General features: G+C 40.6%; 1 protein-coding gene across 3 annotated transcripts in view; it reads right to left on the bottom strand.

Moving 5' to 3' along the window:
- Positions 1–24560, bottom strand: part of pds5 (cohesin associated factor B pds5) — a 221918-nt gene that overhangs the window by 72284 nt on the left and 125074 nt on the right. For all 3 annotated transcript variants that reach the window (XM_071665508.1, XM_071665507.1, XM_071665509.1), the window contains exons 13-17: positions 15924–16065; positions 10239–10390; positions 9934–10059; positions 7155–7408; positions 5640–5763 (exon numbers count right to left, since the gene is read on the bottom strand). In XM_071665508.1, coding sequence (XP_071521609.1) covers positions 5640–5763; positions 7155–7408; positions 9934–10059; positions 10239–10390; positions 15924–16065 — 798 coding nt within the window. The remainder of the gene's footprint in view (positions 1–5639; positions 5764–7154; positions 7409–9933; positions 10060–10238; positions 10391–15923; positions 16066–24560) is intronic.

Here is a 24560-nt window from a genome sequence, read left to right as displayed (position 1 = left end):
CCCATTTTTGCTTTCCGAGATAATGTTCTCGACTTCCACACATTCTTTAAGGCCCCCAGGATTTTCGCCCCCTCCCCCACCCTATGATCCACTTCCGCTTCCATGGTTCCATCCGCTGCCAGATCCACTCCCAGATATCTAAAACACTTCACTTCCTCCAGTTTTTCTCCATTCAAACTCACCTCCCAATTGACTTGACCCTCAACCCTACTGTACCTAATAACCTTCCTCTTATTCACATTTACTCTTAACTTTCTTCTTCCACACACTTTTCCAAACTCAGTCACCAGCTTCTGCAGTTTCTCACATGAATCAGCCACCAGCGCTGTATCATCAGCGAACAACAACTGACTCACTTCCCAAGCTCTCTCATCCCCAACAGACTTCATACTTGCCCCTCTTTCCAAAACTCTTGCATTTACCTCCCTAACAACCCCATCCATAAACAAATTAAACAACCATGGAGACATCACACACCCCTGCCGCAAACCTACATTCACTGAGAACCAATCACTTTCCTCTCTTCCTACACGTACACATGCCTTACATCCTCGATAAAAACTTTTCACTGCATCTAACAACTTTCCTCCCACACCATATATTCTTAATACCTTCCACAGAGCATCTCTATCAACTCTATCATATGCCTTCTCCAGATCCATAAATGCTACATACAAATCCATTTGCTTTTCTAAGTATTTCTCACATACATTCTTCAAAGCAAACACCTGATCCACACATCCTCTACCACTTCTGAAACCACACTGCTCTTCCCCAATCTGATGCTCTGTACATGCCTTCACCCTCTCAATCAATACCCTCCCATATAATTTACCAGGAATACTCAACAAACTTATACCTCTGTAATTTGAGCACTCACTCTTATCCCCTTTGCCTTTGTACAATGGCACTATGCACGCATTCCGCCAATCCTCAGGCACCTCACCATGAGTCATACATACATTAAATAACCTTACCAACCAGTCAACAATACAGTCACCCCCTTTTTTAATAAATTCCACTGCAATACCATCCAAACCTGCTGCCTTGCCGGCTTTCATCTTCCGCAAAGCTTTCACTACCTCTTCTCTGTTTACCAAATCATTTTCCCTAACCCTCTCACTTTGCAAACCACCTCGAACAAAACACCCTATATCTGCCACTCTATCATGAAACACATTCAACAAACCTTCAAAATACTCACTCCATCTCCTTCTCACATCACCACTACTTGTTATCACCTCCCCACTTGCGCCCTTCACCGAAGTTCCCATTTGCTCCCTTGTCTTACGCACTTTATTTACCTCCTTCCAGAACATCTTTTTATTCTCCCTAAAATTTAATGATACTCTCTCACCCCAACTCTCATTTGCCCTTTTAATATTTCTTTTGGTATTGGTAAAACAAACAATACAACATGTATTGGCAACTCACATGACATTCAAGCCTTAGTCCTGCATGTTTTAGCAAGTTGTGCTGACACAACAGAGAAATAGTGCTGGATTTAATAAACATCTGGACTTATCTTTTTTCTTTTACTGTTATATGAACATCTTTGAAATTGTAAGATTACATTAATCTTTCATACAAATTGCAAAACTGAGATTTAAAAGTCTGGAAAGAAAAGATAACAAGAGCTATGTGGTCATATCAGCAGACACAAAAATGTTATGATGAGAGTTGCTAATTTTACTGACTATAATGTCAGTGATAAGAGCAATGTCATTTGTAAAAATTTGGTCAATGGTGTTGTCATTTCTTGTTGGTTTGTATAACCTCCATTAGAATGAATGATTTACATATGAACATTAGTCAATGCATTGTTTTCTTCACATGTATTCATATTTGCAGCCAAATTTTGCTCCATTTTTCCATTCTATAAAATTACTGTATTTTTAACTTTCTAAAATGGGAAACAGAAGAAGGAGTCACGCGGGGAGTGCTCATCCTCCTCGTAGGCTCAGATTGGGGTGTCTAAATGTGTGTGGATGTAACCAAGATGTGAAAAAAGGAGAGATAGGTAGTATGTTTGAGGAAAGGAACCTTAATGTTTTGGCTCTAAGTAATTTAGCTTAAGGGTAAAGGGGAAGAGTGGTTTGGGAATGTCTTAGGAGTAAAGTCAGGGGTTAGTGAGAGGACAAGAACAAGGGAAGGAGTAGCACTACTCCTGAAACAGGAGTTGTGGGAGTATGTGACAGAATGTAAGAAAGTAAATTCTGGATTAATGTGGGTAAAACTGAAAGTTGATGGAGAAAGATGGGTGATTATTGGTGCATATGCACCTGGGCATGAGAAGAAAGATCATGAGAGGCAAGTGTTTTGGGAGCAGCTGAATCAGTGTGTTAGTGGTTTTGATGCAGAAGACCGGGTTATAGTGATGGGTGATTTGAATGTAAAGGTGAGTAATGTGGCAGTTGAGGGAATAATTGGTATACATGGGGTGTTCAGTGTTGTAAATGGAAATGGTGAAGAGCTTGTAGATTTATGTGCTGAAAAAGGACTGGTGATTGGGAATACCTGGTTTAAAAAGCGAGATATACATAAGTATACGTATGTAAGTAGGAGAGATGGCCAGAGAGCGTTATTGGATTACGTGTTAATTGACAGGCGTGTGAAAGAGACTTTTGGATGTTAATGTGCTGAGAGGTGCAACTGGAGGGATGTCTAATCATTATCTTGTGGAGGCTAAGGTGAAGATTTGTATGGGTTTTCAGAAAAGAAGAGAGAATGTTGGGGTGAAGAGGGTGGTGAGAGTAAGTGAGCTTGGGAAGGAGACTTGTGTGAGGAAGTACCAGGAGAGACTGAGTACAGAATGGAAAAAGGTGAGAACAAAGGAGGTAAGGGGAGTGGGGGAGGAATGGGACATATTTAGGGAGGCAGTGATGGCTTGCACAAAAGATGCTTGTGGCATGAGAAGCGTGGGAGGTGGGTTGATTAGAAAGGGTAGTGAGTGGTGGGATGAAGAAGTAGGATTATTAGTGAAAGAGAAGAGAGGCATTTGGACGATTTTTGCAGGGAAAAAATGCAAATGAGTGGGAGATGTATAAAAGAAAGAGACAGGAGGTCAAGAGAAAGGTGCAAGAGGTGAAAAAGAGGGCAAATGAGAGTTGGGGTGAGAGAGTATCATTAAACTTTAGGGAGAATAAAAAGATGTTCTGGAAGGAGGTAAATAAAGTGCGTAAGACAAGGGAGCAAAAGGGAACTTCAGTGAAGGGGGCTAATGGGGAGGTGATAACAAGTAGTGGTGATGTGAGAAGGAGATGGAGTGAGTATTTTGAAGGTTTGTTGAATGTGTTTGATGATAGAGTGGCAGATATAGGGTGTTTTGGTCGAGGTGGTGTGCAAAGTGAGAGGGTTAGGGAAAATGATTTGTTAAACAGAGAAGAGGTAGTAAAAGCTTTGCGGAAGATGAAAGCCGGCAAGGCAGCAGGTTTGGATGGTATTGCAGTAGAATTTATTAAAAAAGGGGGTGACTGTATTGTTGACTGGTTGGTAAGGTTATTTAATGTATGTATGATTCATGGTGAGGTGCCTGAGGATTGGCGGAATGCTTGCATAGTGCCATTGTACAAAGGCAAAGGAGATAAGAGTGAGTGCTCAAATTACAGAGGTATAAGTTTGTTGAGTATTCCTGGTAAATTATATGGGAGGGTATTGATTGAGAGGGTGAAGGCATGTACAGAGCATCAGATTGGGGAAGAGCAGTGTGGTTTCAGAAAAGGTAGAGGATGTGTGGATCAAGTGTTTGCTTTGAAGAATGTATGTGAGAAATACTTAGAAAAGCAAATGGATTTGTATGTAGCAATTATGGATCTGGAGAAGGCATATGATAGAGTTGATAGAGATGCTCTGTGGAAGGTACTAAGAATATATGGTGTGGGAGGCAAGTTGTTAGAAGCAGTGAAAAGTTTTTATCGAGGATGTAAGGCATGTGTACGTGTAGGAAGAGAGGAAAGTGATTGGTTCTCAGTGAATGTAGGTTAGCGGCAGGGGTGTGTGAAGTCTCCATGGTTGTTTAATTTGTTTATGGATGGGGTTGTTAGGGAGGTGAATGCAAGAGTTTTGGAAAGAGGGGCAAAAATGAAGTCTGTTGGGGATGAGAGAGCTTGGGAAGTGAGTAAGTTGTTGTTCGCTGATGATACAGCGCTGGTGGCTGATTCATGTGAGAAACTGCAGAAGCTGGTGACTGAGTTTGGTAAAGTGTGTGAAAGAAGAAAGTTAAGAGTAAATGTGAATAAGAGCAAGGTTATTAGGTACAGTAGGGTTGAGGGTCAAGTCAATTGGGAGGTAAATGTGAATGGAGAAAAACTGGAGGAAGTAAAGTGTTTTAGATATCTGGGAGTGGATCTGGCAGCGGATGGAACCATGGAAGCGGAAGTGAATCATAGGGTGGGGAGGGGGCGAAAATCCTGGGAGCCTTGAAGAATGTGTGGAAGTCAAGAACATTATCTCGGAAAGCAAAAATGGGTATGTTTGAAGGAATAGTGGTTCCAACAATGTTGTATGGTTGCGAGGCGTGGGCTATGGATAGAGTTGTGTGCAGGAGGGTGGATGTGCTGGAAATGAGATGTTTGAGGACAATATGTGGTGTGAGGTGGTTGGATCGAGTAAGTAATGTAAGGGTAAGAGAGATGTGTGGAAATAAAAAGAGTGTGGTTGAGAGAGCAGAAGAGGGTGTTTTGAAATGGTTTGGGCACATGGAGAGAGTGAGTGAGGAAAGATTGACCAAGAGGATACATGTGTCGGAGGTGGAGGGAACGAGGAGAAGTGGGAGACCAAATTGGAAGTGGAAATATGGAGTGAAAAAAATTTTGAGTGATCGGGGTCTGAACATGCAGGAGGGTGAAAGGCGAGCAAGGAATAGGGTGAATTGGATCGATGTGGTATACCGGGGTTGACGTGCTGTCAATGGATTGAATCAGGGCATGTGAAGCGTCTGGGGTAAACCATGGAAAGTTGTGTAGGGCCTGGATGTGGAAAGGGAGCTGTGGTTTCGGGCATTATTGCATGACAGCTAGAGACTGAGTGTGAACAAATGGGGCCTTTGTTGTCCTTTCCTTGCGCTACCTCGCACACATGAGGGGGGAGGGGGATGTTATTCCATGTGTGGCGAGGTGGCGGTGGGAATGAATAAAGGCAGACAGTGTGAATTGTGTGCATGTGTATATATGTATGTGTCTGTGTGTGTATATATATGTGTACATTGAGATGGGTAAGTATATTTGCGTGTGTGGACGTGTATGTATATACATGTGTATGGGGGTGGGTTGGGCCATTTCTTTCATCTGTTTCCTTGCGCTGCCTCGCAAATGTGGGAGACAGCGACAAAGCAAAATAAATAAATATAATAAATAAAAATTAAAGTCACTACACCAAATTATTGCTGGTTCAAAAAGTAGGTACCAATAACAAGATTTTGTCAAAATGGCAAGGCCAAAGTGCAGAAATAAAAAAGAGAGTCTAGTATCTACCAATGAGTACCTAAAAAAGTCCACCATTAAGGAGAGCAAGCATGTAACAATCACCAAAATTCATACTTGATTAACAATACTGAGAGACAAAGACAGAGGAGGGGGAAAATTAGAGCAAACATGCATGTCTCTTTTTCATGTCAAACATGAGTTTCCCCAAAATCTTACATTCATGAGCAGAGAGAGATTGTAGAACTGCTCTGATGTAAACTGGTCTCCAACCCCTTTCTGCTCACATATCTTGAGCATTGCAGCACCTGCAGCAAGTCTTAGGTGAGCCATTTCTCCTTTCCTGTGACAAAATGAGAAAGTACATCTTACAGTTATCAGTAAAAAAAAAAAAAAGGCCACAATATCAAACTAGTTTCTGCATTTTTAAGATTGTCACTAGTAAAGTACAGGAGAAATTCAAAAGCATGAGTTACTTTTCTTGTTTGATTTCATTTTGTGGAATTTTCAAAATGGTAAAACCTAATGGTTATTCAGCACTTTTAAACAGGAAAAGCAAAAAAAAATGATCAATCTTTTCAGTATGCCGCTTCCCATGTCAGCAAGGTAACACCAAAAACAAACAAAGAAATGGCCTCATTGCTAACATCCACTCTCTAGCAATCATGTATAGTGCACCAAAACCACAGCAGCCTATCCACAACCAGGTCCACACACCTTTCCTCGGCATCCCCCAAACATTTCACATACCCTGGTTCAGCCTAGTCATATCATATGGTCACTTGTAAAGCAAATCACTCCAATTCTCTCTATCCTTTACATGCCTGACACATTTGTGCATGTTCAGTCCCTGAGTCTTCAAAGTGTCTTTCACACCATCCTTCCATCTCCTTAGTTTCCCTTTTTCCTTGTTCCTTCCACTTCTGACATGTATATCCTCTTAAGTCATCCTTTCCTCATTCATCCTCTCAAACATGCCCAAACCATTTCAGCACACCCTCCTCAATTCTCTCAATATATACTCCTCTAATTACCAAATTTCTCTCTTACCCTATCAGTTCTTACCCACCCTTCTTACACCACTTATTGTCTTCAAACATTTCATTTCCAACACACATGCCCTATCTATAACTCTGAATGCCCATTCCCTCCAGTAAATCCTGTCAAAGGAATGTCCATAGCAAGAGGATCTCCACTAATCCCTGTCCTTACATGCCTCCCTCACATACACCATCCCATGCATTCTTCCACCATTTCTCTCCTCCAGTACTCTTACACACTATTTCCCCAAGTTAAACTGGTCTTCCACTCACACCAACTCCTTTAATTACACTAATTACTACTTGTACTGTAGTGGACCCCATCTCTTGAGCACTCTCTGTTGTCATAAAACCTCTTGAATTTATGTGCGCTGTCTGCAATAATTATGCACGTAGTCAATCTGCTCCAAACATCTACCTCTCATACTATAAAAGTATTTCTTTACATCCTTATGTGCATGATTTTTTATTCCATTTCATGTTATACCCTCTGGTTCCTCTATCACTACACCTCTCAAATACTGTCCAGTGTTGGTCTCTTTTAAACACTTAAAGGTTAGTATCAGATCACTTCAGGCTCTTCTGTCTTCCAAGGTGGGTAAATCTAAAGACTATTACCTTACCTCCTGTCTTTTAATAACTTCACTCTAAGCATAATAAACAATGATCTATAATCTCATCAATGTGTACTCACAACATTTTGCCAGTTTGTAATAAATCACCCTTGTGAAGGATGAAGGCATTAAGCATACGGAAAGTTTTCTGTGCAGAAATCACATCAGATTTGAGTCCTAAAAGCCATCGTGCCATCATCTTAATGCCCTCCATCTTAACAGCTGTTTCCTCAGTCAACTCATCATCATCAATCCACTCCTCAATATCCTCTGGAGAGATTGGGCCAGGGGTATGTGCACTAGTTTGGTCTCGCATTAGCAACTCTTTGACAACCTGAAAATATAATACAGAAATTTGTTTCAGAATTAGTTTTTTTGGTGCTGAAAATTCAATCATACACAATATATCAATTCTATCTAAATTTATCTATCCTCAATAAATCCATTCCTAATTTTCATGAAGCAGATCAAGTATATGTACAACTTCTTGAATAACTCTATACATCCTCAACCCACAGTGACTCTACATCCTCAACCCACAGCCACTGAGTTAAAGCAAAAAATGGACTTAAACACATATATTAAAACTTCATTTTTCACTCTACACACTAACTTGCTTTATGAAGGAAGACTGAAAGAGCTTATCTGCTAAAGCATACAAGCTCAATATAGTCCTATCTATTGTCTTAAGCTATTATGCTATAATCAGCAAATATTATAATGGTGATTAACAGGTTCTGAAAAATGTGTACAATGAAGAGGTCTTTGCAAAAATGCCAAAGAATGAGATTCTTTAGCTGATAAAAATCCCTGTGAAAGATTAACTACCTGTCTCATGTTTACAATGGTTGATGGACAACTATCCTAAATCATACACCTTACTTTTGAGCTAATCCTAAATCATATACCTTACTTTTGAGCTAAGATGATGTTCCAATCCTCTATCAAGCAAGTACTCTTTCAGATGCTAATAGAGCTCTGTCTAAAGGTGAGGAAATGAAGGTACTGCAGTTGGTACTTGCTAATGATATAGTTCTGTTACCTAAATCTCTGGAGTTGGATGGAATATGGTATACCTGTTTGCTAAGGCATGTAGAAGGGATACTGAAAGTACATAACAACAAGAACAATATTCTTGTTTTTGAAAGAGTTGGGCAGCCAGAGTATATCAGTCAGATTGAAAATTTTAAATGTTCAGTGAATTACGATGCCTGGGAACAAACAAACATTTTGAATGGTAGTGTCATGCAGGTAAAAAGAATTGGAAGTGCAAAATTAAGAGTTCTTGTGACTGGGAAGAAAAGCTTAGAGTGAGGAAGAACTTTACATGAAAAAAATCAAACGTGTACCCTACTCTACAGTAAGGATGAGAATCCTTAACAACAAAAACAATATTCTTGTTTTTGAAAGAGTTGGGCAGCCAGAATATATCAGTCAGAATGAAAATTTTAAGTATTCAGTGAAGTACGATACCAGAGAACAAACAAAAATTTTGGATGGTAGTGTCATGCAGGTAAAAAGAACTGGAGGAGCAAAATTAAGAGTTTTTGTGACTGGGAACAAAAGCTTAGAGTGAGGAAGAACTTTACATGAAAAAAATCAAACGTGTACCCTACTCTACAATAAGGATGAGAATCCTTAATTGTCCTAGCACTAAATATGTCTTTCTATCTATATCTATCTATCTATATCTCCGACGCCCATTCACTCTAAGCAGTCCCTCAAAGGGGTATCAACAACAAGTATCTATAACTAGTGAACTCAAGTGCCGTTTCTTACCCTTTAGTGCCTCACATTTAACAGGCCGCTGACAGAGGGCTAAACTAGCGCAGTGTTTCTGGAGGCTCCTACCTGATGTTCCTACTGAGTACTTCTGACAAATGCAGCTACCTAATGTTCCAGCCTCATGTTCCACCCTACTACTTCTACTTAATGCTTCCAGCTAATGTTCCTAATTACTATTTCTACTGAACGTTTCTACCAAATAGTCCTGCTTAATGTTCCTACCTACTACTTTTATCCAGTGCCCCTCCCATTTTGCCAAAAGGCAGAGCTAGCACATAGCAATCAATGCAGGAAAATCTAGAGTTACAAAGAATGTGTTGTGCGAGTTAAATGTCAAGTTTTATGTATGACATGAAGAATTTGCATGTTTGTCAACAGAGAGCCAGCAGTCAATGTGCACATAAGGCAGAAGGAAAAGACATCTATCTGGGTCAGAGGAGTGCAACTTGACAATCACTGAAGTCCTGGCTCACTACACAGCTGTCCTTAACCCTCCCGATACCCAGGTGGGTAGTTCCAGTAACATACCTCCTTGGTTGGTGACTGCCTACCAACCATTACCTACTTACCAAAAGGCAAGGATGGATAACACACAACAAAGTCAGCCACAGGAAAAGTGATACAGTAAATGAAGAGAGACGCATGTGGTATGAAGAAATTGTCAGGAAAATGAACTGATATGGTTAGATGCAAAGACTTAATTGTTGAGAGCTACCAGTATTTTTTATAATGTTTAGGAAAAGACTGTTAATTATGTACAAAAAAAAGGTAACTGTGGTAAGGTTTACGTGTGAATGGATATGTTTTTTGTTGCATGAAGAAACTTAAGAGAGAAAAGTAACTGTATGGAAAGTGCTGTTCACTTAACCATACATGATGTGTGTGATCACAAGAAGAATGTATGCACATGGTCTACCCTATGGGAAAAAATTGAAGTACAAAATAAAAGATACTTTAACATACTGGTAAAACTATCAAAATGTTGTGTATCAGCAGCACTGTGTAAAATCACCTATATATACATAAAAAAAAAAAAAGATTTGCAAAATAAACCAAGAATTCTACCACACTTACCTTTCTTGATACAACATTCTTAATTGGAACAAGAAACTTCTCAGGCATGTTGAATGCAATGTGACCCAAAGACACAACAGATGTTCTGAAGTGTGGACTATCAAATGTCAGCTGTTCTTTGATTTTCTGTTGAAAACAAATATATCTATCAATTTATCAATGAAAAAGTTCATCATATCTCTAATATCCAAACTTAGTCATACCTACAGAAAATTTAAATGTTAAATCACTGCACTGTCTTGTAACATCACTGTAACAATAAGAAAAAGAACATTGCTAAATAAACAAAGATTTCCATGACAAACCTCCAGTATCCTTTCAAAAACTTCATCTGAGTCTGAAGTACAGTTTGTGTGGAGACATCGTACTGCATGCTTAGCTTGTTTTGGGGTGCCTGATTCAGCAAACCGCTGGCAAATTGGAATAAGTACTGATGCAAGATCTGGGTACAACTCACCTAGAAACAGAAGTAATTATTTGGCATCAATATTCATATATCTTTTACTAATAATGTATTTCCAAATCTTACTTCTGGAAGTTCCTTAAGAAACTTCAGATGCATTTATCCACTCTTTATCTTTAAACTTACCTCAGACCTCAAAGTACTCCTTGAAACATATTCTCAAGTGTTTAATTACCACCTTTAACTGCTTATTTGTGCTGTACTGAAGGAAAGTTCTACACAAAGGGACCCCATCTCTTGACCTTTCTCTAAAAATTTTCTGTATTTCAAAATTTTGTATGCTGCCCATATTCACTTTTCAAGACTGTGTTTATTCCATTCATCCACTATAGTGAACCCTCACTATATTAGACTAACTGGAGGAGACCTTGCCACACAAATCTTTTTCCTGATTTATCCAAATGAATCATCATATCAGGCCTTCATTGGGCACATGGACACTGCACTTGAGTTGCCCTCTGCCAATGGCCTGTTAAGGGTGAGGCATTAAAGGATAAGATGCCACAGTGGACTTCATCAGTTATGGAGACTCTTGGGCAATGGCTACCCCACTGTGAGAGAGAATGGGCATCAGAAGTGCAGATAGGTTAAAAGTTACATAAATAGATGGATAGTCCAATAAATCTAATTGATAGGTAGAATTAGCCACACGGAACACACACTCAATAAATAGTGCTCCATATATCTGTAAGTGGATCATAGGGTGGGGGAGGGGGCGAAAATTCTGGGAGCCTTGAAGAATGTGTGGAAGTCGAGAACATTATCTCGGAAAGCAAAAATGGGTATGTTTGAAGGAATAGTGGTTCCAACAATGTTGTATGGTTGCGAGGCGTGGGCTATGGATAGAGTTGTGCGCAGGATGATGGATGTGCTGGAAATGAGATGTTTGAGGACAATGTGTGGTGTGAGGTGGTTTGATCGAGTAAGTAACGTAAGGGTAAGAGAGATGTGTGGAAATAAAAAGAGCGTGGTTGAGAAAGCAGAAGAGGGTGTTTTGAAATGGTTCGGGCACATGGAGAGAATGAGTGAGGAAAGATTGACCAAGAGAATATATGTGTCAGTGGTGGAGGGAACGAGGAGAAGAGGGAGACCAAATTGGAGGTGGAAAGATGGAGTGAAAAAGATCTTGTGTGATCGGGGCCTGAACATGCAGGAGGGTGAAAGGAGGGCAAGGAATAGAGTGAATTGGAGCGATGCGGTATACCGGGGTTGACGCGCTGTCAGTGGATTGAATCAGGGCATGTGAAGCGTCTGGGGTAAACCATGGAAAGCTGTGTAGGTGTGTATATTTGCGTGTGTGGGCGTATGTATATACATGTGTATGGGGGTGGGTTGGGCCATTTCTTTAGTCTGTTTCCTTGCGCTACCTCGCAAACGCGGGAGACAGCGACAAAGCAAAAAAAAATATCTGTAATGTGTATGTACTGACCTGTATGTACTTTAGAACACAATCTAGTAGTGCAATAATATTCACGTACAGAAATTGTGCTCTACTAACCAGAGCAGTTGTCAGTGTTGAACTAGTACCTATAGTAATTGTGGCACTAAAAGTGATCGTGGAGTGGCCATGGGAGTGGTGGTGTAGTTGGAGGGGATGGTGGATGTAGGAACAGATTTCAAAAATATCATGTCCACATCTCAATGCAGGGGAAGAGGTGTTGACAGCATAGGAAACACAGCAAGACTGTCCTTACGATTAGAGTAGCCATAACAAATAAATCTTCATAGTGATATTCTACTTCATGAATGTATTAATATTTCATTTCAGAAAAGTGAAATATTCATTTAAGAGAAGAAATCTAACAATTTTGTTTGCTATAAATGTGGTGGATTCTATATCAAAGACAAAACGACATTACATTAGTTCATTCATATTGCACTAAAGATGTCTCCTAGAAAAAATTTATATATCTTGTGTATGAGAGGCCAGGGTTCTTAATAAGAATTTAAAAAACAAGGAGACTCTGTTGGACATAAAATACTTGCAAACTATATGTGGAGTAGGGAGAGGTGATTAAGTAAAACAACAATCGGGTATGAGAGAGGTGCTGTAATGAGTATGGTTGAGAAAGCAAAAGAGTGTACTGAATGGTCTGGACATGGTCAAAACTGGTCATGGCAGTTTGTCCAAAGTTAACCCAGCTGTTCATCCTCCCCTATTGGGCTGGTCAACAAATTAGATACCTGGATTTGGTTAGGTTTTGTGTGTGTGTGTGTGTGTGTGTGTGTGTGTGTGTGTGTGTGTGTGTGTGTGTGTGTGTGTGTGTGTGTGTTCACTGAAATACACATGAAAGCTTGAGGATGTGAGAGGATGTGGCCTTTCTTTGTCTGTTCTAGGCACTACCAAGCTAACACAGATATGGCAGTAAAGAGCAAAAAATAAAGAAAGAACAGGGGAGAAAGAATACTGCCCATGTATTCCCTGCATGTTATACAAGGCGATGAAAAGGGGTGAAAGCATGGGGCAGGAAATCCTCACCTCCAGTCTTTACTTTTCCAAAAGAAGGAACAGAGAAAGGAGCCAAACCAGGATTTTTCCTCTGTTCTTGATGCTAACTCATTAAAGCAAGGTAGCATCAGGAAAACTGACAAAAAAGGCCACATTCATTCACACTCAGTCTCTAGCTGTCATGTGTAATGCACTGAAATCACAGCTCCCTATCTACATCCAGGCCCCACAGACCTTTCCATGGTTTACCCCAGATGCTTCACATGCCCTGGTTCAGTCCATTGACAGCATGTTGACCCCAGTGTACCACTTCACTCTATTTCTTGCATGCCTCTCACCCTCCTTTATCTTCAAGTCCTGATTGCTCAAATTGTTTTTCACTCCATCCTTCCACCTCCAATTTGGTCTCCCACTTGTCCTTATTCCCTCCACCTATGACACATATATCTCTTTGTCAACCTTTCCTCACTTATTCTCTATATGTCCAAACCATTTCAACACACTCTTCTGCTCTATCAACCACACTCTTCCTATACCACACATCTCTCTTACCCTTTCATTACTCACTCAATCAAACCACCTCATATCACATATTTTCCTCAAACATTTCATTTCCAACGCATTCACCCTCCTCCACACAACACTATTTATAGCCCATGCCTTGCAACCATATAACATTGTTGGAACCACAATTCCTTCAAACATACCCATTTTTGCTCTCCAAGATAACATTCACGCCTTCCACACATTCTTCATTGCTCCCAGAACCTTCACCTCCTCCCCTACCAAATGACTCACTTCTGCTTCCATGGTTATATTTGCTGCTAAGTTCACTCCCAGATATCTAAACACTTCACTTCCTCCAATTTTTCTCCATTCAAACTCACATCCCAAATAACTTCTCCCTAAACCCTGCTGAACCTAATAACCTTGCTCTTATTCACATTTAATCTTAAGTTTCTCCATTCACAAACTTTTCCAAACTCAGTCATCAACTTCTGCAATTTCTCACTCTAATTAGCCGCCAGTGCTGTAACATCGGCAAACTACAACTGACTTCCTAGGCCTTCTCATCCACAACAAACTGCACACGTGCCTCTTTCACCAAAACTCTTGCATTTACCTCCCTAACCACCCCATCCATAAACAAATGAAACAACCATGGGGACATCACACACCCCTTTCGCAGACCGACCTTCAATAGGAACCAATCATTCTCTTCTCTTCTTACTTGTCCACATGCCTTACATCCTTGATAAAAGCATCTCACTGCTTCCAACAGCTTACCTCCCAAACCGTATACTCTTAAGACCTTCTACAAAGCATCTCTATCAACCCTATCATATGCCTTCAGATCCACGAATGCCACATACAAATCCATCTGTTTATCTAAGTATTTCTCACACATTCTTCAAAGCAAACACCTGATCCACACATCTACCACTTCTGAAACCACACTATTCCTCCCCATTCTGATGCTCTGTACCTGCCTTCACCCTCTCAAACAGTACCATCCCATACAATTTTCCAGGTATGCTCAACAAACCTATGTCACTGTAGTTTGAACACTCATCTTTATCCCCTTTGCCTTTGTAAAATGGCACTGTACATGCATTTTGCCAATCCTCAGGCACTTCATCATGGTCCATACATACAGTGAATATCCTTACCAACCAATCAACAACACAGTGACCCCCTTTCTTAATAAATTCAACTGCAATACTCGCCACCTTGCTGGATTTCATCTTCCGCATGGCTTTCACCACCTCATCTCTTCACCAAACCACTCTCCCTGACTCTCTCACTTCACACACACCCCAAACAAAACACCCTACATCTGCCACCCTATCATCAAACACATTCAAAAACCTTCAAAATACTCAATCCATCTCCTGCTCACTTCATCACTACCTGTTATCACTTCTCTCCTTGCCCCCTTCACCAATGTTCCCATTTCTTCTCTTGGCTTATGTACATTATTTACTTCCTTCCAAAACATCTAATAAAAGGATGGTTATTAAGTTTATCAGTATAAAGAGACATGTCAGTTGAGGTTTACGTTTGAATGGAGTAAACTTGAAGGTAATAGGTGTCTTCTATAACTGAGAGTGGACATGGCAGTGAATTAAACCATGGCAACTCAGGTTCAGGTAAGTCATGGGGATGGGTAACAGGGCAAAGGTTCTATGACTTCTGAGGAATGTATGGAAGGAAAGGTGGCTAACTGGGAGTGTAAAAATGGGTATGTTTAAAGGTACGGAAGCAAGGCATGGGCTACAGATGAGAACGTACTGAGAAGGGTGCACATGTTGGAAATGAAATGTTGAAGAACAAATGTGGTGTGAGGTGGTCGACTGAGACATTAGTAATAACAGGGTACAAGAGTGTGGTTGTAAAAGCTGAAGAGGGTGTGTTTTGGGCATATAGTTTGGAAATGTAGAAAATGATTGATGGGAGATTGACAAAGAGGATATACCTTAAAGAGTGGAGGGGACAAGAAGAAAGGAGAACCAAAAGACTTTGAGTGCTTAGGGCCCAACCATGCAGGAAGCTGAAAGGAGTGCAGAGCATAAGAGTGAACTGGAGTGATTTGGTATACAGGGACAGCTGTGCTGCCAAAGACTGCAACCAGGGTATATGAAGCAGCAAGGGAACACCACAGAAAGGCCAGATGGGCCAGGTTGTAGAAGAGGGCTCTTCACCACATATGACAGCTAGAAAATGAATGCGAGTAACTGTGGCCTTTTCTTCATCTGTTCCTAGCACTACCTTGCTAATGCAAGATATGGCAAACAAATATGAAAGAGTAATAACTGTAATAGTGGTGGTAGTAGGATGCAGCCTTTTTTTATCTGTTCCTGGTGCTACCTCGCAAACTCAGGAAACAGCAATTAAATATGAAAAAAATACATACATATTCAACTTGGACAATTAAAAAATTATACTTACACCAGTCACACTATCTACCTGACCTAAAGCTAGGAAATTAAATGAACTTTATCGGATGCATCCCTATTCCTGTTATAATAAAAACTTAATGTTTCCAACCACAAAAAGGTGCATATAAATCATACTTACCAACTGGTTTGTATTTGCCGATGTAAGTCAGCACAGACAACACCGGTGGTGATATTGAGGCATTTGTAATGTTTAAAAGGGCGATGAGGCGTGTCAGGATGTCCACATGTAAGAAGTGTGCTGGATACACAAATGACAATACCTGTGGAACCATCACAGAGGGAAAACTTAGGAAAAACTGCGTCTGTTTTATTCAAACCTAACCAAAATGATCATACTATGACTACGATAATGACATACATGGGAATGAGCTCCATTTCTAACTATTTATATACTTACATATTTTGCTTTGTCGCTGTCTCCCACGTTTGTGAGGTAGCGCAAGGAAACAGACGAAAGAAATGGCCCAACCCACCCCCATGCACATGTATATACATACACGTCCACACACGCAAATATACATACCTATACATCTCAATGTACACATATATATACACACACAGACATATACATATAAACACATGTACATAATTCATACTGTCTGCCTTTATTTATTCCCATCGCCACCTCGCCACACATGGAATAACATCCCCCTCCCCGCTCATGTGTGCGAGGTAGCGCTAGGAAAAGACAACAAAGGCCCCATTCGTTCACACTCAGTCTCTAGCTGCCATGTAATAATGCCCGAAACCACAGCTCCCTTTCCACATCCAGGCCCCACAGAACTTTCCATGGTTTACCCCAGACGCTTCACATGCCCTGATTCAATTCATTGACAGCACGTCGACCCCGGTATACCACATCGATCCAATTCACTCTATTCCTTGCCCGCCTTTCACCCTCCTGCATGTTCAGTCCCCGATCACTCAAAACCTTTTTCACTCCATCTTTCCACCTCCAATTTGGTCTCCCACTTCTCCTCTTTCCCTCCACCTCTAATACATATATCCTCTTGATCAATCTTTCCTCACTCATTCTCTCCATGTGCCTAAACCATTTCAAAACCATTTCTAACTATATACTCTAAATCATATTTGATATATCAGAAAATCATTGTCATATAAGAGAGGCTTTAAACATCCAAATAACTATGATTTCTCAATTCCCTATTCCTATTTACTCTATAAAATCAATGATGGGTCACAAGGGCTTCACCTCTATAGCCCTTAAGCTCTATAATCAAGTTCCCCTCATAGCAGCACTTTCTCCAACCCTCCTCAACTTTTTTACATGATCTCTAACTACCTCCAACCGACCATGGTATGAAGGTCTTCGATATGTAGAGAAGCTTACACTTAAATCACAGCACCATGACACTACAGTAGCAACAACAAACATTTAACACTACATTACACATCTCAAACACTGTCTCACCCAGATAAGAATTTCCACGTTGCCATAAAAGTCTTCAGTCAACCTCTAAACCTCAGACAGACATGAATCCAAACTGTACCCAACCATCACCTTATATGGAAATTCACTTCCACACAACAAATTCTCTGGAATCCTCTACAAATAATTCACCTGCTCCATCCTAAACATCTCACCTGCATGATAATCTATCTCATCAAAAGTAATCAAAACAAAGTGGCAAACCATAAAAAATAGAGCACTCAAAACAATCCCTTACCTTCCTTGCAAACACAAACATTTAACACTTGGCAATTCAGAGATCCTTCCAGTACAATCCCACCTCATTCTTCAATGCTTTGCAAAAGCACATGACCATTCCCATCCAAGCCACACTATAGCTAACAACCAAACAGATATAAAAAGCTTACCCCTACTTCATACTTCAGCAACCTATATTCAGTTACCTCATCCCCAACAAATGCAATAACAAAAGAAATATACAGCAAAGTGACCGAAACAGCACTAAACAACTGCCCTCCCAACTCACATTTTAAATTCCATCTCACCAGAAATGCACTCAGAAGACACCAAACTCTCCAAACACATACTGGTCATGGTTATACATACTTATCTAAGCTATGGACATCATCCATCTCTACAACATTGTATACACTGACTCAAATTGTCTCAAGACTTTCCATGCTCACAGTGCAACTACGAAAATGAAGACTCTGAACACTTACTGTACAATTGCCCTGAACTCTCCCCACACAGACACATACACTAACACTACACTTTATAATAAGACCCAATGCACATGGCTGGCTTCCTGAGCACTGCAGAAGCCCTACAGAAGAAAGAAGGGTCTCCTAAGGTAGGAAGGTGAGGTATGGTAGATAAACTTTTACAAAATAGCACCTTTTTGTTTCTTTGCTTCATTTCTGAAAAAAGAAACATGATACACTGAGCTCAGAGATGGGGTTATTTTACTGATGAACTATTGCTATATAATGTTACCTACTGAGGAAATGAAACCCATCATATAGAGGAGTTTACATCCCTAAGCAAAAGTTTTCCCTGTCTAACTCTCAAGTACAAAGCATACACAAAGCAACTTAGTTTTAGAAAAATATACATTTTCTCATCAGATGATTTAAATGATATCTAATGACGTGGTGGAATGGGATGGGGTGGAGAGAAGTATACTGGAGAAAGATTACATGTTATGCCAACTTTACACTGCCCTTCATAGCCCCTACATCAAAAATCAACAGGGGGTTCAACTTTAAATCTCCCTCAAAATTCCCTCTCAGTAACACCATCAAGCAATCTTTGGCTGTGTTGCACTCTGGAGAACTCATTTCTTCCTTAGCAATGAATGGTCTGGCTGATATCCTTTTCCAGAAAAAAAAACCTGGTTCATTTCTAAAAACTTGTTGAGCTCTGTAGCTTACTTCCTTAATGATTTTCTTTAATGTTCCAGGTTCTGTTGTGCTGCCTCATGCATCAGCACTGTTAGCCTCCCCCATCATCTGAATGTTAAGGAAACAAATTATCTTCAGCCTCTCAAACCATCTGTTACTGGCACCAAAAGTCTCATCATGATTTGTCTTGCCTACTTCAATCTTCAAGTAATTATACAATGACTTGGTAGGTGTATTCATTTGATGATCTTCAGTTCCCAAAAGTCAATAAATTTTCCCTTTTCTCTATCACATCATTCCTTCTCCTGTACACTTGTTTAGCTGTTAATGTAGAGGCATATAGAGGCATGTAGAGGCATATAGTGGCCACAATTAAATGACCAACAGCCATGGACTTGGTAACAACCATAAGTTTGTGACCATTAGAGAGCCTCCTAAACACCTTTAATTTCACGCTGACAGCCCAGTACTCCCTTGGGTAGCTGTACTGCTTTCCGCAAACTAATATGGTTGAATTACTTTTGAGGCAAAACAGAATGTAACAAACCAAGATGAGAACAACTACTTGAGGCAATGTGTTCTAGTTTACAAGGTGCCTGCCAGAGGGTGGGTTATGAATCTAAAAAATTATTCGCCAGCAGGCGGGTTATGAAACTAAAACATTATTCGCCAATGGGTACAATACAAATGGAAAATTATTTCGCTGTGACATCATCACAAAATATTTTCTTATTTTTCAATAACCTCTACAAATCTTCACATCAGCCCCCTCCAAGCAATGATCAGAAATCCCAAAAGCTACCCCCTCAACACATTCACATCCAAGAATCTTTGTTTTGCATGTATATCAACCAGTAAGTAATCCAGTAATGACCATTTATCATCATTCCAACTCATCCACTTGTAATTGTGTACATCTCTCTTTACAAACCAGTTATTCCCATTAACCAATCCCTTTTCAGCACACAACTTGTGAGAAGAAATACCAAGAGAGACCAAGTGTACAATTACAAAAGGTGAGAAAAAACAAAACTAGGGGAGTAAGTGAGAAATGGTAAGTATTTGGGGAAGCAGTGCTAGCACGTGCAAGATAAGTGTGTGGCATGCAGATGGTGAAAGGTGAGCAGGTGACAAAGGGTAGTGAAATATGGGATGAGGAGATAAATTTGCTAGTGAGAGAGCAGAGGTGCATGAGCAGTACTTACAGGAAAAAAGTGCATGTGACTGAGAGATGCACATGAGAAAGCAGCAGGGAGTCAAGAGGAAGGTCCAGGGGCTGAAAAAAGAAGGGAAACTGGAGTTGGGGTGAGCGAGAATTAGGAAACTTCATAGAGAACAAGATGTTTTGGAAGGAGGGTAATAGTAGGATAATAGTATCAGAAAAATAGGAAAATTTATGGGAATATCAGTGAAAGGAGCAAATAGGAAGACATAGTGAAGAGACAGACTGAGTGCTTAGAGAGCTTTAATAAAGAGAACCTGGAGGATGTGGAATGCTTTAAACACCTGGAAGTGGATATAGCAGCAAATGAAATCACAGGAGCAGAAGTATGTCATAGGGTGGGTGAGAAGGAATAGATCTTGGGTGCATTGAGGAATATGTGGAAAGAGAAGTCATTGTCTTTAAAGTTAAGATGGGTAAGTTTGATGGTTTAGTAGTACCATCTGTGCTATGTACATGTAAGATTTGGAACTTAGACAAAAAATTAAAGTTTAACTTGAATGTGCTGGAAATCAAATATCTAAGGACAACATGTTGTATATGGGGGTTGATAGCATAAGAAATGACAGAACAAAAGAAAGTATGGAAGTAAAAGTAAAAGGGGTATCAATGAGACTTGAAGAGGGTGATGAAATGGTTTGAACATAAAGAGAGGATAACTGAGGAAAGGATGACTCAGAGGGTTTACAATACTGAGTGGAGAGAACAAGAAAAAGGAGGAAACAAATAAGAAAACAGAAGGATGAAGTGAAAAATGCTTTAAAGGCATGGGGAATGAACATGCAAGAGAGTACAATGTATGCAAGGGATAGAGCAAACTGGAGTTATGTAGTTAACAGGGGACAATGTTCTGTCAGTGGACAGAACAAAGGCACATGAGACAGCTGGAAGAAACCACAGAAAGGTCTACAGGGTTTCAATGCACTATATATGGTGTGAGGTGGTTTGATTAAGTAATGAAATATTAAGAGGGAGGCATGGCAACGAAAAGTGTGTGGCTGAGAGAGATGAAGACAGTGTGCTGAAATGATTTGAATATATGGACAAAATGGGTGATTAAAAGTTGATAAAAAGTATATACATGTCAGAAGTGGAGGGAACAAGGAGAATCAGGGGATCAGATTGGAGACAGGAGGATGGAGTTAAAAAGATTTTGAGTGATTGGGGTCTGAACATGCAGAAGTGTGAAATGCATGAAAGGGATTGAGTGAATTGGAACAATGTGGATTACAGGGGAATGACATGCTGTCACTGGACTGAACTAGGGCATCTGAAGCATCCGGGATAAACCATGGAAAGGTCTGTGGTGCCTGGTTGTGGATAGGGAGCTGTGGTTCCAGTACATTATACATGACAATCAGAGAATGGATGCGAGCAGATGCAGGCTTTCTTCCTCTGTTCCTACTACTACCTCACTAATACAGGAAACAGCAATCAAGTATGAGAAAAAAATTCATGCATGATCACCATTTACTGCAATAGTAAGGCTATGTCATGAACAGACAAAGAAATAGCCTTCTTAGAAACACCCACTCTCTAGCTGTCATGTACAATGCATCTATAGCACAGCCCCTCTCTACAATCAGGTCCCAGAGATCTTTCCATGGTTTCCCCAATTACTTCATAAGCCCTAGCTCTGCCCAACTGACAGCATATTGTCCCCTGTAAACCACATTGCTCCAATTCACTCTATCCCTGGCAAACTTTATATCCTCATGCATGTTCAGGCCCCAAGCCTTCAAAAAATCTTTCACTCCATTCTTCCATTTCCTTAGTTTCCCCTACACTTGTTCCTAACACTATTGTTATGTATACCCCCATAGTCATCCTTTCTTCACACATCCTATATATACTTCCAAACCATTTCAAAACATCCTCTTCAGCTCTCTCATATATACTTGCTACAACACCTCTGCGTTATCCTATCATTACTTATTCAATAAACCCTTCTTACATTACATTCTGTCCCCATACATTTCATTTCAAACACATTCACCCTATTCTTTATATCTTTCTCTTAGGCCTATACCTCACATCCATACAGCACCGACAAGAATATATAGTATACCATCAAACATTCCCATCTTTCCCTTTAGAGGTGATTTCTATTTCCACACTTTCCTCAATACACCCATGACCTTTGCCCCTCACTCATCCAATGACTCACTTCAGCTCCCATGGTGCCATTCACTGCCATATCCACTCCAAACTATCTAAAACAATCCACTCCTCCACGCCCCCTCCCCAACCCTGTGACCCACTTCCACTTCCGTGGTTCCATCCGCTGCCAAATCCACTCCCAGATATCTAAAACACTTCACTTCCTACAGTTTTTCTCCATTTAAACTTACCTCCCAATTAACTTGTCCCTCAACCCTACTGTACCTATTAAACTTGCTTTTATTCACATTTACTCTCAGCTTTCTTCTTTCACACACTTTACCAAACTCAGTCACCAGCTTCTGCAGTTTCTCACCTGAATTAGCCACCAGCACTGTATCATCAGTGAGCAACACCTGACTCACTTCCCAAGTCCTGTATATATATTCATTTATCATACTTTGTCGCTGTCTCCCGCGTTAGTGAGGTAGTACAAGGAAACAGACGTAAGAATGGCCCAACCCACCCACATACATATGTATATACATACACGTCCACACATGCACATATACATACCTATACATCTCAACGTATACATATATATACACACACAGACATATATATATATACATACATACACAAGTACATAATTCATACTGTCTGCCCTTATTCATTCCCATCACCACCCCGCCACACATGAAATGACAATCCCCTACACCCCCATGTGCACGAGGTAGCACTAGGAAAAGACAACAAAGGCCACATTCGTTTACACTCAGTCTCTAGCTGTCATGTATAATGCACCAAAACCACAGCTCCCATTCCAAATCCAGGCCCCACAGAACTTTCCATGGTTTACCCCAGACGCTTCACATGTCCTGGTTCAATCCACTGATAGCACGTCGACCCCAGTATACCACATCGTTCCAATTCACTCTATTCCTTGCACGCCTTTCACCCTCCTGCCTGTTCTGGCCCCGATCACTCAAAATCTTTTTCACTCCATTTTTCCACCTCCAATTTGGTCTCCCACTTCTCCTCGTAGAAATCAGTCCAGAGATGTCTATGAAAGAGTGAATGAATGAGATATACATGTATATATATAAATTCGTGGATCTGGAGAAGGCATATGATAGAGTTGATAGAGATGCTCTGTGGAAGGTATTAAGAATATATGGTGTGGGAGGCAAGTTGTTAGAAGCAGTGAAAAGTTTTTATCGAGGATGTAAGGCATGTGTACGTGTAGGAAGAGAGGAAAGTAATTGGTTCTCAGTGAATGTAGGTTTGCAGCAGGGGTGTGTGATGTCTCCATGGTTGTTTAATTTGCTTATGGATGGGGTTGTTAGGGAGTTGAATGCAAGAGTTTTTGAAAAGAGGGGCAGGGCAAGTATGCAGTCAGTTGTTGTTCGCTGATGATACAGCGCTGGTGGCTGATTCGCGTGAGAAACTGCAGAAGCTGGTGACTGAGTTTGGTAAAGTGTGTGAAAGAAGAAAGCTGAGAGTAAATGTGAATAAGAGCAAGGTTATTAGGTTCAGTAGGGTTGAGGGACAAGTCAACTGGGAGGTAAGTATGAATGGAGAAAAACTGGAGGAAGTGAAGTGTTTTAGATATCTGGGAGTGGATTTGGCAGCGGATGGAACCGTGGAAGCGGAAGTGAATCATAGGGTGGGGAGGGGGCGAAAGTTCTGGGAGCATTGAAGAATGTGTGGAAGTCGAGAACATTATCTCGGAAAGCAAAAATGGGTATGTTTGAAGGAATAGTTGTTCCAACAATGTTACATGGTTGCGAGGCATTGGCTATAGATAGAGCTGTGCGGAAGAGGATGGATGTGCTGGAAATGAGATGTTTGAGGACAATATGTGGTGTCAGGTGGTTTGATCGAGTAAGTAATGAAAGGGGAAAAGAGATGTGTGGTAATAAAAAGAGTATGGTTGAGAGAGCAGAAGAGGGTGTTTTGAAATGGTTTGGTCACATGGAGAGAATGAGTGAGGAAAGATTGACCAAGAGGATATATGTGTCAGAGGTGGAAGGAATGAGGAGAAGTGGGAGACCAAATTGGAGGTGGAAAGATGGAGTGAAAAAGATTTTGAGTGATCGGGGCCTGAACATGCAGGAGGGTGAAAGGCATGCAAGGAACAGAGTGAATTGGAATGATGTGATGTACCGGGGTCGACGTGCTGTCATTGGATTGAACCAGGGCATGTGAAGCATCTGGTGTAAACCATGGAAAGTTCTGTGGGGTCTGGATGTGGAAAGGGAGCTTTGGTTTCGGTGCATTATTACATGACAGCTAGAGACTGAGTGTGAACGAATGTGGCCTTTGTTGTCTTTTCCTAGCACAACCTCGTGCACATGAGGGGGGAGGGGGTTGTTACTTTGTGTGTGGTGGGGTGGCGATGGGAATGAATAAAGGCAGACAGAATGAATTATGTACATGTATATATATGTATATGTCTCTGTGTATATATACATATATGTTTACGTTGAGATGTATAGGTATGTATATTTGCGTGTGTGGGCGTGTATGTATATACATGTGTATGTGGGTGGGTTGGGCCATTCTTTCGGCTGTTTCCTTGCGCTACCTCACTAACAC

The sequence above is a fragment of the Panulirus ornatus genome, chromosome 10 (assembly GCF_036320965.1).
Source record: "Panulirus ornatus isolate Po-2019 chromosome 10, ASM3632096v1, whole genome shotgun sequence".
Classification (NCBI taxonomy): Eukaryota; Metazoa; Arthropoda; class Malacostraca; order Decapoda; family Palinuridae; genus Panulirus; species Panulirus ornatus.
The sequence above is the reverse complement of the archived record's forward strand: the minus strand, read 5'-3'. Positions and strand labels throughout refer to the sequence as shown.